This window comes from Nomascus leucogenys, chromosome 22a, assembly GCF_006542625.1.
Source record: "Nomascus leucogenys isolate Asia chromosome 22a, Asia_NLE_v1, whole genome shotgun sequence".
Classification (NCBI taxonomy): Eukaryota; Metazoa; Chordata; class Mammalia; order Primates; family Hylobatidae; genus Nomascus; species Nomascus leucogenys.
In genome coordinates, this window is record NC_044402.1 from 62774001 (window position 1) to 62791702 (window position 17702).

At 45.1% G+C, this 17702-nt stretch overlaps 2 protein-coding genes across 4 annotated transcripts in view; one reads left to right on the forward strand and one right to left on the reverse strand.

Moving 5' to 3' along the window:
• TRAM2 (translocation associated membrane protein 2) overlaps positions 1-6966 on the forward strand; it is an 80216-nt gene extending 73250 nt beyond the window's left edge. Inside the window, exon 11 of the mRNA XM_003254155.4 lies at positions 1120-6966. Coding sequence (XP_003254203.1) covers positions 1120-1193 — 74 coding nt within the window. The 3' untranslated portion in view covers positions 1194-6966. The remainder of the gene's footprint in view (positions 1-1119) is intronic.
• Positions 6967-12751: 5785 nt separating this feature from the next.
• EFHC1 (EF-hand domain containing 1) overlaps positions 12752-17702 on the reverse strand; it is a 74248-nt gene continuing 69297 nt past the window's right edge. For all 3 annotated transcript variants that reach the window (XM_030804274.1, XM_003254153.4, XM_030804275.1), the window contains 2 exons: positions 14905-15115; positions 12752-12992 (listed from right to left, as the gene is read on the reverse strand). In XM_030804274.1, the coding sequence (XP_030660134.1) occupies positions 12921-12992; positions 14905-15115 (283 nt within the window). In that variant the 3' untranslated portion in view covers positions 12752-12920. The remainder of the gene's footprint in view (positions 12993-14904; positions 15116-17702) is intronic.

The window sequence follows — 17702 nt, forward strand, 5'->3', positions numbered from 1 at the left end:
CTGTGGGTGGGGCTGGCCCTAACTAGGCTGGGAGCCCTAGCCACCACGGGGCCGGGAGTGGCTGGGTGGGGAACTCTGGCAGGAAGTGTGTCCTCAGGGTGGCTTATGGACCCCAGCCAAGTGCTGCTGCTGCCGCCGCCGCCCATTCTCAGTGCCGGACGGCGGCCTCTGTCCTCACCTGCCCTTTTGCTCCACATCTTAGCCTGCCCCTGCCTCCCAGCTTGCTGGCTCCTCCTCTGTCTCCAAGAGTGACTCACAGTGACATAGTGCTAGGTGGGGGGTAGGGGTGGGACACTAATCTTTGGCCCCTGCACGCACTCCAGTCATCACCCACCTTCAGCAGGTCCTCAGGCCCTGCCAGCCCCGCACGTTCTGCCCAGCCTGGGGGCCTGTCTGCACTGGGCGCTGCTTTCTGACTCACCTGCTTTTCTCTAGGTGGCCACCTGCTTGGCAAAGGCTTATGTGTGTTTGAACCAGACACGCGCACAGCTGGGTGTGTCGCAGAGTCAGGCCTGGCTGGCGGGGGAGGTATGGGGCATAAGACTGCAGCCAGTACCTCTGAATTTGAGCAGGCGCACGGAGGTATTTTGAACAATAGAGCACAATTTTTCTGCCAGAGGAGTGTCAGGCATCCGTGCGAGGCCTTGTTCCTACAGCCTCTTGTCCCCCTCCCTTCTGTGGCCACTGCTCCTGGGAGTTCTCGCTGAACTGGAAATGGGCTGATGGCTTGCAGGGGCCTGAGAGGAACTGAGGACAGTGAGACAGTGACAGCATCTAAGTGATTTCGGCGAGTATCCAGCCTCAGGCTTGGGCAGGCTGGCCTCTGTTGTTGCTGAGTTACCGTGTGTCATCCCAGGCCCCTCCTGCTAAAGCGCAGTCAGAGACCAAGCCTCTCAAACAGAGCCACTAGTCCAGGACCCTGGGGAAGACAGGACCCTCCTGGGAGCCGTCTGCTGGCTTGGGTTTGCTGTGCAAGGCTGCAGCCCGGCTCCCCTTTGGTGCATCCACGTATAGCAGCTGGGCTGCCCGGGCCCCTTCCTTGGCCTGGCCCCACCCTCCCCTCTTCTGCCTTAGCTTCAGCAGAAACACCATGTATGCTTGTCTCTCTCCACTTCCCAGGTTACCATGAAAATGGAGTGGTGAAGGCAGAGAACGGAACCTCCCCACGGACTAAGAAACTCAAGTCTCCCTAAGGCCAAAGTGCTAAGAACAGGAATCCTCTTGGTGGGGGCCCAGCAGGGGGCGAGGAGCCCAGGCCCCCTCCCTGCCTCCTCCTTCCTGCCTGTGATGCTCCGTCTCAAACAGCCGAAACCTGTCTTTCAATGGGGGGGAGGGGGCGTTTCACTTTTCTTCTTCTTGGCTTTCTTTTATTCTTCCACAAACCATTCTCAATAAAGCCAAAAATCTTTCTCTTTCTCCCCCTCAGGCCACCTCCTGTCCTCACTCCTGTCCTGTGCTGGCTTTTCCAGAATGCCAGGCGCCCATGGCTGGCACCTTTTTGCTTGCTCTGTCTCTTGCCTCATGGCTGCTGCTTTTCCTTTTTACTTCCTAATTTCACCTTATCTTGCAATTTTTCTGTCTGATTTTTACAATGGGAGGGGAGCTAAGATTGCAGTCCTGTCCTTCGGTCCCCCAGGGCCTGCTGGTCAGAAGCCTGGGGCTGGTAGCAGGCCCTTGGTGGTCCTCATGTGGATGGGCAAGAAGAGAGAGCGACCCTCTCGGATCATAATCTCCTTGGTGCCGATTAACTGACGAGATATATGATTCCAGTTCTGCATGTACCATCTTGAGGCACAGCAGCCACTGCTTGTTGTAAATGCCAAGGCATTTGGCTTTGGGACGTGACAACTCAATCCAGTAGGATGGTGTGAACTCGGTTGGGTCCCGTGACTCGAGCTCCTACCAGTGGCTGGCCACGGATTGGAAGCCAGCCTGTTGTCGCTCTGTGGGGGAGACACGTCTTCCCACTGCTTAGAGCAAGAGCAGAGCAAACTGCGCAGCAGGTGCCTCCAGAAAGGTAATGGTGGCAGAACCCACAGTGGAGTCGACCTAGGCCTTTCTCCAGCAGTCCCAGTCGCCATTGTCTTTTCAGCCATTCACAAGCATTCAAAACCAAACCAAACAGCAGTTCATAAACCTGCCTGAGATAGGCTGGTCCTCACCTCCAGAGCCAGCCAGCCCCGTCAGGGGCCAAACTTACTACCTTGACTTCATCTCTAGCTGCAGAAACACTAAGCCTCAAGGGCTTCAGCCCCATGCTGGTCCCTTGGTGTCCAGGGAGGGTCACTTGGACCACTGTTCATCTGGCCGCCCTCGTTGAGTGTTCTTTGGAATTGTCGTTTTTTGAGCACAACTACAGCATTTTAGACTGCATGAAACCATGACTGACTGAGAGTCACTCTCTGGGTAGATGATAGGTGCCTTTCTGGCCCCTTCCCTCACAGATCCTTTCCCCTCCCCTCCACCTGAAGACAAGGCCTCCAAGTCCTTATGGTGCCTTGTGAGGACTTTTAGAAGGGGCGTTCAGCTTTAAAAAGGTCCTAATTACGGCCGGACACAGTAGCTTACGCCTGTTATCCCAGCACTTTGGGAGGCCCAGGTGGGCAGATCACCTGAGGTTAGGAGTTCAAGACCAGCCTGGCCAACATGGTGAAACTCCATCTCTGCTACAAATACAAAAAATTAGGCGTAGTGGCAGGCACCTGTAATCCCAGCTACTCGGGGGGCTGAGGCAGGAGAATCGCTTGAACCTAGAAGGTGGAGGTTGCAGTGAGCGGAGATTGTACCATGGCACTCCAGCCTGGACAACAAGAGCGAAATTCTGTCTAAAAAAAACAAAAGAAAGTCCTAATTAAGAACCTCCGAACTCTGTTTTGAGGCAAAGGGGAGTAGTTCTTGGTAGGTGCAGGAATAGTAGTGTCATTTGGAGTACTGGTCATCTTTCTGACATCACAGTAGAAACCAAAACTTGGATTTAGATTCAAAAAGGGGGAAATGGGTCTTTTCATCAAGGCAACTCCCCTTCTCCAAGTCACTTACATCATAGATAAATTTTAGCTTCCCAGTAACTGAGGGATTTGTTTCCTAACGCCATTGGAGGCCTTCACATCCCTCTGTACGATAAGGTTGCAGAAATGGGAAGAGCTACCCGTGGTTGCTTTTGATTACCCTTAGGAAGTGAGACAGTGTTTTTGAAAATATATATTTCTCCCTCTCCTTCCCTGACACTTCTCTGGGCTGCACAGCAGAAACGATGGTAAAAAGGCAGTTTGGTTTCAACACAGCAGACCTGATACGGGATCCCTTAGCCACTTCAGTCAAACAGCCCTGAAAGAGGCTGTAATTGAGTTCAGGCCCCCCACCTTGCCTAATAACTGCAAATGGCGTGTTCAGCCAGCAGCCTCCTAAGCCCACCTTCCTCCCTCATTATAGAACACCCATTCTGGGTGCTCTCCAGGGTGTGTCATTGGCAGGGCTTTACATGCAGGAGGCCTCTCAGGTGGGCCCAGGTTAAACTGTTGAGTTGTGGCTTCAACAGATATGTATGGCATGCTGGGATGTGCCAGGTGCCTGCTTTGTGCCAGATGCTGGAGAGGTAGTGGTGAGCAGAGCAGCTGAAATCTTGCCATCAAGCAACCCTCATTCTCATGCCTGTAGGTTTCCATTGGTCTGTCCCAGGACACTTGGGTGCCAGAGACGCCACAACTTGATGTCCCTGTCTCTTGCAAGCTCCCTGTGCTGCCAGTACATCATGCCTTGGATATGGTCCCACCAGCCCAGTGGCTGGGGTCAACTTAGGCTCTGCTTCCCAGTGGACAGGGGTGTGCTAAGGGTTTATTTTATGTAAAAAAAAAAAAAAAAAAAAAAAAAAGACCATGAGTGGGGCTGGCATCTTGCCAGCCTGGGCTTCAGGGATGTTTGGGGTGGGGGTGGTTAGAGGGTAGCTGTAGGGTACTTTGTCACCCCCTTCCCTCCGCCACCCTCCCTGGCACATTTATTTCACAGCAGAGCCAAGTCTTTGGCAGGTTGACACAGACTGTTGCCAGAGCTGAAATAATTCCACTTCATCCTATGAGCGTGTTGGGCTAGCTTGTTCTAATTTTGGCCACTTTGGCTGTTTTCTTCAGTTTTATGCATTCTCTCCTGCCCCAAAGTGCCAAGCCATTTGTGAAGGCTCTGCCAGACACCTCCAAGCTTGAGAGCTCAGCACCATCCACCAAGAGCAGGAGAAAAGACATAACCTACCTCAGCAACTGTGGTCTCTTGACAGCCCTGGCTAACTAACATTTGTGGGGAAGCCAACAGACACAGTAGGAGGAGAGGGAGGTGGCGCCGGTGGACCAAGGATCCGTGCTACCTGCTCCCCTCCTTGGAGGTGCAGTGATGATGGGAGTTATTTTTACCATCCGGGTGCTGATAGCTGCACTATTAATAAATTGCATGTGCTCCTTTTGAAGGTAGGGGATGGTTCTGGGCGAGAGGGGAGCAGGCTGAGCCAGGGGGGAGCTGCTGTCCTCCCTTTCGAGTCAGTTCTAATCCTATGTGTGTCTGGGCCACCAGACCAAAATGGTTGCTGAGAAACTTGCCTGTTCATGTCCCAAGGCCTAACTTCCCAACATTTAAGAAACCCCAATAGACACCTCTGCCCTGGCCGTGTTCACAGATCCTCCTCTTGACCAGAAACCCTGGGACCCTAAGAACCCCTGAAGCTTGGGCTGGGTGTGTGCTTCTGGGGTCTCTTTTGGGACCTCCTTTGTCAGTACCCCTTCTTTTTTCTAAGCAGCTAATACGAGGTTGGGTGAAAGAGTGCATCTCATCCCAGGATTCCACAACAAAATTCTTATCTTCCATGGATGCTTTAATTGGAAGTGGGTTGCCTTGTGCCTAGAAAAGGCCTTGGCTTGGGTTTCCTTTGTATGCTTCAGCCTTCCTCGTTGGTTTTTTCTAGTCCTGGTGTGAGAGGTAGGGAAGTCTGCACGTAACTAATTCTTCCGCCTAAGGGCCTATGGCACAAGTGCACAAACTTCAATTCTTGATGTTCTAAGCCCTCTCCTCTAACAGAGGGAATGCTGAAAGCTTTTGAGTCAAGACAGTGGAGTGCTCTTCCTCCCTCGCTCTGCCTTCCGAGCTTACGGTTCCTTTTCTCAGGAGAGGACTTTAGGGATTATTGGAGGATTAGGTCATTGTCAGATGACTGGAAAACCTAAATAGGATCCCTCTCCCGCCCAAGGTTGTCCCAGTGAGGAAGACTACCAACTTCTCTCTCTACCCCCCTACTCGCATGAGTGTTAGCTCCACCTTGCAAAGGCTGAAGACCAGTTCTCCCCAGTGAAAGCTGCCTCATTCTTTTATGGAGTTCCCTGAACTGGCAGAGCTATAAAGACGAGCATTGGGATTTGCAGTCTCCATGTAGCCTTTTGTGCTTGACAACCCCTGTAGACTTTTTGTCCCAAGCAGATTGCGCGCGTGCCCGTGTGTGTGTGAGAATAAGTGCCTTACTTTGCTGTGTGGTTTTCACTTGTACTCCGTGGCCAGCCCCCAGCTGCCAGGGCTCGACGGCAGCCAAGGACCCCATACCTCAGTACAGTTACCTATAAAAGGGACACGGATTGTGACAGTTTCGCCCCATTTGTTTCTAACCCCGCTGCCCAGCATTAGAGTCTGTGGTGTGTTCTGTTTTGTTTTTGGTTTCTCCCTTGTGTCAGTTCTCTTCTGGCCCAGCTGGGTGGCTGTGGAAGTCTGTGAGGTGGCCCAACCACAAGCATACCTATTAAGGGAAGCCCAGAGCTTCCAGCCCCCACTTCGAAAACTCTCCTCTGGCCCCACATAGCAAGCTCTGCTTCTCCATTATTTTCCCCACCCCCAGATTTTTTTTTTTAAAAGGCCCACTTGCCGTAACCTCTTTTGGTCTATTTTGCTTCCCATTCAGCCCAAAGTTTATATGATAAAGGTGTTTACGTTTACTTCCCAGTCTCCAGTTCAAGTGCTAACACGTACATGTCTGACTGTTGCAGAACTGCTCCAGCTCCTAATTCAGTGTTACCTTGTTTTAGCCGCAGCAACCCTCTCCCCTGCCCCTTGCCTGCCCACGTTTTTCTCACTCTTCCGGGTTGTGCAATAACTCTCCCAGCCAGTGGTCCTTTCCACAGCCTTTCTGTCCCTTAAAACACCTGCAACTGGGGGAGAAATGGGACCCATGGGAGGGGTAGTCATCATCCCTTAGACAAGAAATAGCCACTTTCCTTTTGTTGTTGTCATTCTCGTGATCCTGGGTGGGTTTCTGTGGCACTCTTTTAGAACATGTAGCATCATCTTAGAGGTCTATTTTTAAAAAATCTGTTGAAGAGGAAAAAACCATTCTCATGATGGGGCTTAAGTCACTGTCCAGGAATAAGATTGGTGTGGTGCCCATGACATCACCGTCACTCTGCCTAAAAGCATTCTAGAGCTTCTTCACGTGGAGAGGAAGGATATTTTGCCAAGCAACAGCCGCAGGTGGATAGCCCTGTTCACCTGATAGGCTCTAGCTGTGATAGTAAATATAATATCACCGTTTCCTTGGGTACAGATTTGAGTGTTCATGTGATGAGACTGTAAACCTCATTTTTTAGTTCCTCTGTTTAAAAAAACATCTGAAGGATGAACTAAGGCTGCTGGTGCCCTGAGCAACTGATAATGCAAATGTGGACAGATTGTCTGTTTTCTACTCTAGCCTGTTCATATGGACCAAATTTCAACAAGGAACTCAAGGAAAATGTGTACCTGCCGTATTTATGCTTTCATGTAAAAGGGTTGGGGGGAGGGGTGTCTTTTTACTTTTGGTGAACTTTTTTTCAAAATCATTTTTCCACTGTTTCTGTCTGGTTTTAAAACAAATTACAGTTTTGTATGGATTTTTTAAATGTACATTTTGGAACAAATGATCAAATATTTTCCGAAATAACAATAAAAGGCAGAAAATTATCAGAATTGTCTCATAATTTCCTTGACGTGCTTTTATACAGTGATGCTTTTAACATGGATATTTACGTTTGCTTAGAGGAGTCTGCAATGAATTTTAGCCCTCATGTCTAATATTTTTCACTATATTAGTCATTTCTTATATATCTTGATCCGTATTTGTCCATTGTGATATGAATTAGGGAATTAGAATTAAGGATGGAGAGTCAGTTATGTCAAGTGCTGGATAGCAATAAGCATATTTTTATTTGAATCTTTAATAGTAAAGTGGAAAAGGGGTTTTCTTAACATGGGGTTTGTGGGTAGGAATCTCCAGAAACAAGCACATCATCCTTGATGCCTGCTGTACTGTGACGTTATTTAGCTTGGAGGAAATGGGGTTTCGTTTGTGTAAAGGCCAACAAATATGTTGGTGCTGACTAGAAGACATCCAAGTATTAGTAATAGTGGGGATTGCTGGTGTCACTTACATGGCTGCTGTTGCCTATAGCTGCTTGCTGTGTTTACCAGAACCATCTTTGGAGAGATTTCAAAAGATGAATGGCGTTACAAGTGGCAGTTAGTCAAGGACACCCATGGGGTGTGAGAAAGAGGAAATGTTTGCTTGAGGTGAAGGTGAGTGGTTCTGATGCACGGCAAGCTTCATTGTAGAGTTGGGTCCTGCTCTGCCGTGAGAAGCTAGGTGAACTCAAGCAGTTAACCCTTCTGAGTCTTTTTGCTCATCTGTGTCAAAAGGGTTTCATGTTTTGCGGGGAATGGTGGTGAGAGATTTAGAGATACTGAATGCTAAGTTCATGGTACACATAAAGCACTCAAATTGGCTTTTTAAAATGAACTTATGTGCCAGCAGGATATTCAGGAGTCACTTACCCAAGTGGATTCTCTGGAGACAACATTTAGAGAAGTCTTCTCTACCTATTCGTCCCAAATACCCTCAAAGCCTATAGATATGGATTTGATACACCTTAACTGGATGGTATTTTCAAGGCCCCCTGATGGTGCAGACAAGGTACAGGCCCAGGTTTCTGAGTAGTGGCTAACTCACAGCCCATCTTTACCCACAAGACAGATTTTTATTAGTCCCAAAGCCGTAAGCACTATAAGCAGTCTTAGTCAAATTCTTCAGTTAGACCTGACAGCTTCGGCTACCAGTGCTAATCTTAATTCTCATTCTTTCTCTCTCTCTCTCTCTCTCTGTGTGTGTGTGTGTGTGTGTGTGTGTATTAGAATCTTTCAACTCCCTGGTGGCCAGTTTGAAGTGATCATTTCTGCTTCCTACAATATTGCTTGCTACAGGCTAATGCTCAGCTCTCTTCCATCACCTGAACCTAACACTCCAGATGCATGCCAGCTATAACTGTAGCATAAGGTAATTAGTGACGTCTAATGGCTGCACTGCCATTAAGGATTTTAGTAGAAAAAGTGATTTGCTCTGACATTTGTGGCTCCTATACTTGCTGCTTTGTATAAACAGGTGAGCAGCGAGTGTTTGGACACCATAGAAATGGCCTGCTGGCTTTGGTCTTTCATGAAATCGCTTTTATACCTTGTGTTGGTGCTGTCAGATCTCAGCTTCTCAATCTTAAGTAAACTTAAAAGGAGATGCAAGGCAAGAAGTGGACAGCAAACTTAAGGAGTGTATGTGGATAGTGCCAATTTTATTGAAGACAGTTCCCTCTGAGACTATAGGCCTAGCTACTCAGAAGGCTGAGGCAGGAGGATTGCATGAGCCCAGGAGTTTGAGGCTGCAGTGAGCTATGGTCACACCACTGCATTCCAGTCTGGCAACAGAGTAAGACCCTGTCTCTAAAAAACAAACACAAAAACAAAACAAAACAACCAAAAACAGGCTAGAGGATGCTAAATGAGACTTTCCTAAATCTCCATTTTGGCTGAGACCCAAAGCTGGTGACAAAAATTGGCAAATATTTCCATATGTTGCAGATTTGCTGCCGATCCGTGAATGATTTGCTAAGGAGTAGCCCAAAGCTCCTCTATCACAGGAGGCAAGAGTGATGGAGAAAATATCAGAAAGTGCAAGCTTCTTGAAAGGGGCTGGAGTGCCTTGGGTCTGCAAGCTAAGCGAGGGGATACTTTAAAAGACTCAGGGTTTGACATGTGTCTGTCCCCTGGAGTTTGGAGAGCACAAGATTTGGGGTACCTGGTTCTCCCCTGAAACAGTCTAAAGGAAAGGGATTGAGCTGCCTAATTACACAGCCAAGAGAGCCATCTGGGTGAGAACATGGCGAGAGTGCACACCCTGGAAGGTGTGTCAGCCTAAAAGGGCCTCCTGGGAAGATCAGAAGGAGCCTTGGAGAGCATACCATTAGAGCCGGGGTGGTCAGGTACAGACTGGGTCCCCTCCATCTGAGAGTGGTGCACTGGGCAGTTTCCGGTTGGAAAGAGTTCTAAGAACTCACCAAAATGGGGCTCTGAGCAAAGGACATGGAATCAACCTAGGTGCCAATCAATGGTGGATTAGATTTTTTAAATGTGGTATACCTACACCATGGAATACTATGCAGCCACAAAAAATGAAATCATGTATTCTGCAGCAACATGGATGCAGCTGGAGGCCATTATCCTAAAGTGAATTGATGCAGGAACAGGAAACCAAATATTGCATGTTCTTACTTCTAAGTGGGAGCTAAACATTGAATACACATAGACATAATGATGGGAACAATAGACACTGGGGACTACCAGAGTGGGGAGGGAAGGAGGGGGTATGTGTGGAAAAACTACTTACTGGGCACTATGCTCACTACCTAGGTGCAATATACTCATGTAACAAACCTGCACATGTACCCCCTGAATCCAAAAAGAGAAAAAAGGTGCTCTGGGAGAAACAGTCAGCCTTTGGGCACATGTCACTCAGACCTGGCCCCACATTACGACATTACTAGCCACAGAAATAAGACTTTGCCCTTTTTCTCTGGTTTCTACCCCCTTAACCTTTCCCAGAGCCTACAAGGGCTAGAAACAGCAGCATGGCTGAATAGCAACAAAGGGAGCAGAGGACAGAAAGAAGGGAGTAAGAAGAAACCACTATCATCACCCCAGTATACACACACTCTTTACCACAGGCTTCTAAGCCTGGGGAAGGACTGAGCTGGGCCAAGCAGGATAGAGCTTGCTAATTTTTAAGCTGAAAAAACTTCTACAATACAGATAGTCCCCAACTTTCAAAGGTTCAGCTTATTTTCCTACTTTACAATGGGCTTATCAGGGTTATTAAATGTGTTTTCAACTTGTGATATTCTTTACTTATGTGAGTTTATTGAGACATAACCCCATAAGTAGAGGAGCATCTGTACTTGAAAGTAAGATACTGTTTTAAATAGTTATAAGCGACTGAGGGTAAAACAAAACAAAACACGGGTTATTCCCAAGATAATAACCTGGAACAGAAAAGGAATCAGCATAATACATTCACAGCCCTTTCAATAAGCTGGTTACAAGTGGCTGAGCTCGTTAGGGAAGGAAACACCAAGCAAAGTTCCCTAGAAGTTCTGAGAGGGCAAAGCAGTCTGAATTCTGTGTAACTCTATCCTCATTCATACCACATTTCGGGTGGCTTGGGGGAATTTGAGATAGCATGTTTAAAGATGAACTTAGTGGCTGACTTCAACCAAAGAGCAGCCCTGTTTGTAAAAAGCCAGTCAGAGCTCACTAGAGAATAGTAACTGCAACTAGTCTTTCCTTCCTCTCTCAAGGCCAGGCTCTCTAAAAGCAGTATGTTTCTAACCTTTTTTTTTTTTTTTGAGATGGAGTCTTGCTCTGTCACCCAGGCTGGATGGAGTGCAGTGGCGTGGTCTCGGCTCACTGCAACCTCTGCCTGCAGGGTTCAAGTGATTCTCCCATTTAAGCCTCCCGAGTGGCTGGGACTATAGGCACATGCCACCACACCTGGCTAATTTTTGTACTTTTAGTAGAGATGGGGATTCACCATGTTGCCCAGCCTGGTCTCGACCTCCTGACCTCCAGTGACCCACCCGGCTCCACCTCCCAAAGTGCTGGGATTACAGGTGTGAGCAAGTGTTCCCGGCCAAATCTTTTTATTTTTATTTTTTTTTACTACAACCTACATCAAGAAATACATTTTACATCATGATCCAGTAAATACACTCTCATTTGAAACAGAAACCTCAGCCCAGCATGGTGAAACCCTGTCTCTACTAAAAATACAAAAAAAAAAAAAAAAATTAGCTGGGTGTAGTGGCGCACGCCTGTAGTCCCAGCTACTCGGGAGGCTGAGGCAGGCGAATCACTTGAACCCGGGAGGCAGAGGTTGCAGTGAGCTGAGATCACGCCACTGCATTCCAGCCTGGGTGACAGAGCAAGCCTCTGTCTCACTCAAAACAAAAGAAAAAAAGAAAAAATACCCTGCTAGGTATACCAGCTATTTTCTATTACATTCCTTTTTTTTTTTTTTTTTTTTAATGCAGGTCTAATGGGCCTAGAACCACAGTTTGAAAAACAGGTGTATATTTCCCTCAGTATCAGTGTGGGCAGATGGGTAGTGGTGGGGCCATTGACTAGCAGCAACAGCGATACTGCATACTGATTCCAACATCCCAGATGATGCTTCTAGAGAATTCTAACATTCCTCCTGCTCTTGATCATTCTTCATCTGAATTAGTCAGCGTTATCCAGAGAAAGAGAACCAATAGGATGTATGTATACACATACATATGTGTACACACACGTATGTATACACATATATGTGTGTACACATATATATGTATATACATACGTGTGTGTACACACATATGTACACACACATATATGTGTACATATATATGTATATACATACTATATATACACATATACATACTATATATACACATATACATACTATATATACACACATATATATACATATAAACGTGTGTGTGTATGAATGTATATATATAATATATATATATATATGTAGAGAGAGAGAGAGAGAGAGAGAATTATAAGAAATTGCTCACACAATTATGAAGGCTTACAAGTCCCAAGATCTGCAGGGTAAATTGGCAAGATGGAGACCCAGGAGAGCTAAAGGTATAATTCCAGTCTGATTCCAAAGGCCTAAGACTTAGGAGAGCTGATGGCTTAGGTCCAGTCTGAAGGCCAGCAGGCTCCAGACCAACAGCTGATGTGTCCATTTGTGTCTGAAGGCAAGAAAAGGCTGATGTTCCAATTTGAAGCCAGTCAGGCAGGAGGAATTCTCTTACCTGGGGAAAGGTCAGCCTTTTTATTCCACTCATGTCTTCAAATGATTGGAGGAGGCCCACCCACATTACGGAAGACTATCTGTTTAGTCTTCTGATTCAAATGTTTATCTCATCCAAAAATACCTTCAGAGAAACCCCCAGAATAATGAAATATCTGAGGCTGGGCACAGTGGCTCATGCCTATAATCCCAGCACTTTTGGAGACTGAGGTGGTAGAATTTCTGGAGCTCATGAGTTTGAGACAGGTTCAGGCAACATAGTGAGACCTTGTCTCTACAAAATAATTTTAAAAATTAGCTGGGCATGGTGGCTTGAGCCTGTTGTCCCAGCTACTGGGGAGGCTGAAGTGGGAGGATCACTTGAGCCCAGGAGTCTGTGGCTTCACAGAACTAGGATAGTGCCACCACACTCCAGCCTGTATGACGGAGTGAGATCCCATCTCTAAAAAAATTTAAAATATTTTTTAAAAAAGAAAGAAAGGAAATATTTGGGCCCCCTGTGGCCAAGTCAGTTTGACACACAAAATTAGACATTGCTATACCCCTATCACCCTAAATAAGGCACCAATCTTAGATCCTATTAGATCCAATTTAGTTTCGACTTCAGTAGTAGTGAAATAAGAACGAAAACAGAAATAAAACTTCAGGAACTCTGTAAATGCCTCTATGAAGAGTGTAAGGTGTATTTCAAAGCATAGTTCCAATATCAAAAATTGTCTTGCATTTTCTCATCAGCAGGTCAGTTTGAGAAAGCACGAACAAAGTTATAGTAGTTAATCTTGCCTTCTCCATGAGAGCACATCCTGATTAACTGCAGAGAGCAAACAGAATAGGTGAGACAGATCTGCAGGGCTTCCGTCAGCTCAACTGCAGAGTGTGCTTATACATAATGATCCCCAGCCTTTGTAAATCAGTTCAGAATTTTTGTATCCTCAAGTTGATTCTGAAATGATCCTGTGAACCTGGCAGGTAGGACAGACATTATCCCCATCTTACACTTAATGAAACCAAAGCTGGATGGAGTAAATGACCTTCCCTGTTGAAGGCCGAAAGAATGAGGGTCATGATCAACTCAGTATACCACTGGAGGCTATATGAGTAAACAGTAAACTGTTTCTCACGAAAGCAGGATGTTGGCAAACTGACAAACTGCGTCTGCTGCCCAGAAGGAATGCTGAAGGCAGTCACCACCCAGGCACAAGTGTTTCTTGTGATTAGACACATCTGAAGCCTGTTAGCAATAACGTGAACCTGTGATCAATTAATCCCTGCTCTTTCTACCCAATAAATATGAAGGGCTGTAGAGGCTCGGGCGGTTGCCTTTGCTCACTAGAAGCAGGGAGCTCTCTTCTTTCCCTTCCTTTAAAATAGTTCCTTTTGTTTTAAGTTTTCATTTCTGCTTTCATCCTCCTTCGTTAACTCTTGTAATGACGGTCTCAAGTAGTAACAGTAGTAATTGTCGTAGAGACGTCTCAAGTAACCGCGGCAGTCTGCCACACTTCCCAAGATTTCAGAACTAATATCCATATTTATAAAAGCACTTTTAGTTGTTTTTATACCCAAATAAAAGACTGTCCACTCAGCTCATGAGGAGTAAGACTTTTTAAATAGCAGGCTCTTGCTACCACAGCCTAACAGAAGGGTCTGGTTATGCCACTGCTCAACCTGTGTCCTTGAAACTCAACTGTGACTGGTAACAGACTGATTTTCTGTGGTTATTTTTATAAGACGTGCAAATCTGTCCCACCCCCACTTCCCTGCTCCACTTGCCAATGACTGCTATCCCTCTCTCCCATGTCAGTTCCCACATCAGAGTATGAATTTGAAAATCAAAAGTTGGGCATGCTGTCAACATAAAATTTGGGGAGCTAAATGTGTGTTTGGTCCACATGAACAAATACTCTTCTATCTGCCCTCCTACTTACTCCCTGCTAATGTTTCTGTCTATGAAAAATCCTCATCTCCAACCTAGTCACTAGCCCTAAACCAAACTCTTTCCTAAATGACTCTTAAATTCTGAACACCTGTTTTGGCTAAAAGATCTTTAAAAAGGCCTACAGAACCTCAATATTTTTAATCAGTAAGAATTTCTCAATGATAATAAGCCACAGTCCTTGGCATTTCTCAGGGGGACTTTGTTCTGACTTCCAAGGGAACCCTGGCTAAAGGGTTTATAATGAAGAAAAGGCATGAAAGTCCCCCTTCAACTCACTTACGAAAATTCAAGGAAGAAAACTTCCATGCCCTTTCTCCATCAGCTGCTGGCCATGCTACCATTACTGACAGATGCCACAGCCCTTCCGCAGTGGTCATGCCTTCTTCCATGCTAACCCTACTGATGGGCCAGTGTAGGCATCAGCTGTGAAGGGTATCAAAGGCTGCCAACCAGTCTGCTCAATCAACTTATCCTTGAATCTCCCCTTGGTAGCTGCCCCTCCTGGATCGTCTCTGTTGCCCTTCTTCAGTCCTGACATATTGGTCTACTAACCACTCTGTGTTGTTCAGCCCCAGGCCCACTTACAGAGATGCCCTGCAACAGCAATTGGAAAAGAATGCCAATGCTAGAATCAACGGGCAATACCTAATCAGGACAGAATAGTAGATCTGATCTGAACACCCTAAATCTGGCCCAGTTATAGTGAAATACACATACAATTGCCTTTAGGAAAGAATGATCAGTGCTTAGCCTCTGCAATCAACTCAGAAGAGTAATTCATACTGACCTCCTTAACCAAGGAGTCATCCACTGGGACGTTAAGCGATTCACAGATTTTAAAGAACATGTCTCTGTCCACATATCCTGAAGCTTCCTTGTCATAAATTTGAAATGCCTCACGAATGTTGTCTTTGCATGAGTGATCTTTCAGTTCCTTCTGAATTGTGTCTATTAATGCTTCCAATTCCTGCACGCCTGGATCCTTTTCAGTTTGCTTGCTGTAGAGAAAGGAAGGAAATGACTGCACATGGTATTTATTCTTGATCAATCTCATCTCAGTGACCAAAGTTCTTACTTGATGAAATCAGGGAAGCTTCTAATCATAGCTTTGAGATTGAGCTGACCAATAACTGAACACTTGCCCACAGGGCTGTGACCTCCACATCAGGAAGGCCTGACTGGGGGCAGTTTTTGAATTTCCTCCCTTCTTGCTCAGCCTCCTTTCCTGCCATCTGTTAATCACTGCACCACAAGGAGGCAAATCTAATACCACCACCATGCCAAATTTGGTATCTGTGGGAATCACATCATTGTCTCTTACTACTGTTGCAGATTAATGTTTCCTCATCTACAACTAAATGCCTGAGTGATATATATATAGAGAGAGATGACAGATATAGATATAAATATATAGATATAGATCTGTAGCCAAGAATCAACCTTTTATAGTTTTAATATTATTCCCTCTCCAATTCACACTGAATTTTGTGAAGGGTTATCTATGGAAGCTAAGAGATTGCTCTGTGAGGTGGAGTGAGAAGTTTGGGCTTAGCATTTACTGAAATTAAGAGAGAATAGTAACACAGGGTGTTGGGAAGAGAAAGGTCTAACCCTTCAAAAAACAACCACAATAAGTAGAGGCTCAATTTTTATTTCCTCTGAACATGAAGGTACAGTTATAAAATTAAAAATTTTTGAGCTGAAAGATTCTCTCATATTTCATCTTCATAAATCCTTTTAGAACAAAATGGGCCAAATAAACTCAGTAAGCATTCTTCCCTCTTTCAGTGATGAGAAAACACACTTGAAGACCCGAGTGACTGATCCCAGATCCCATGTCGGCGGCAAGACTAGCACTCACATCCCACTCCAGTTCCAACATATTCTCTGAATTATGCCCAGTCACCTCTCACTGAATTCCTCTCCTTCCATAACTTGAAAACTATCAATCTACCATTGGTTTTCTGTATTTATTTTTCTTGTGTATAATATTTTTAAAGTTCACTGTTGCAAATCACCTCTTTTTAACTTATTTCCCTCTTTTACCTGCTGGCAAGTCTTGCTGGGGAAGGTATAAAGTGGAATAACCTTTCAGGAAAAATTTGGAAACATGAAGCAAAAGTCCAGCAAATAATCTCAAATAATTTATCCTAAGGAAATAATCATGGGTTGTATGCAAAGATACAACTATAAGATTGTTTTGAGATAGCCTAAATGTCCAAAAATAGGGAATTGAATAATTTACACTACAATAAAGCAACAGAATAATACTGTAGCCATTGACAACGCTGCAGAAACAGTATAAAGACATTTTTAGTGAGAAACTCAAGACATAAAGGTATGTATGGAGTGTTACCTTGTGTTATAAAAGTTGTGGGGGAATAAGAGTATATACTTAAAGTTGCTTATATTATTTAAAGAAACTCTGAAAAGATATTCAAAAAAATCAATGAAAGAGGTAGTTACCTATGGGGAGTGGAGGGTAAGAAGTAGGTACATGAAAGATGGGGTAGGAGCAAAGCTTTTCCTTGGTCCCTTCATATCTGTGTCTTAAAATATTTCATTTCACAAGAGTTCATGATAGACTATCAAGTGAAAAAAGCAAAATAGTATTACAGAATTTTCCACTTTATATGCATCTTTAAAAACAAAATATTAGAAGTAGTTATCTCTGAGTTATAAGATTTTCAAAAATTTTTGTTTATTTCCATTTGTATTACCTAGATTTTTATTCCCTAAATTTTCAAATTCTGGTCATGTGTTACTTTTGTAGTAAGCCAAGAACAATAAAAATTGTTGTAATAATCCCCAATATCTAAATGCTCTCTGGCATTATTAATTATTAGAAGCAGAATATGTTTATCTGATGAATGTAATTCAAATCATATATACTAAATTATGATGACCACCAGGGAGCTATTTTAGTGGCAGAAAGCAGTCAAGCCTCAATCTTCTATGTGTTTCCAAGAACTAGAGCCATGAAACATATAAAGTTAAAATGTGATCATCCAATCATTTGGGGAAAGAGACAATAACTCTCCCTTTCCCAAAGAAGCCAGATTCCCATTCCCCTTTATACAGCAGGAAAAACACTCATGGCATCTGCTGCCTTTGAGCAAGATGGAGTAAATTCACAGATAGATGACAACAGGTGGTACTGTTTAAGGAAGCGCTAGTTAAAGTTACAGCCCCTACTTTATTGCCAAAGCCCAAGTCAGGGCACATTCTGGAAAAGAGCTGCAAGTTACAGGGCAAGGTTTGCTCACACGGGTCAACAAGAAAACAGAGGGACCAATTGGCTATGCCCAACAGGGACTGCCAACTGAGAGGTGGCTGGAGGTCCTAACATGCTGGGTGAAGACTCTGTGCCAAGCCCTCCAATGACCTTCCTTAACTTCCATAAAAGTGAACATGTTTTATAGAGTGGCTAATCTTCCAGAGGTAAGAGGGATGTCACAGTTTTCTGTGTGCTCTTAGAATATTTTGCTATGAGCATCCTGGCAAAGTCCTCCACTTAGAAAATGAGACAGATAAGCAAAAAGAAGGAATAAGGAAGAGCAGGTGTGCTAGAAAGATGAAAATGAC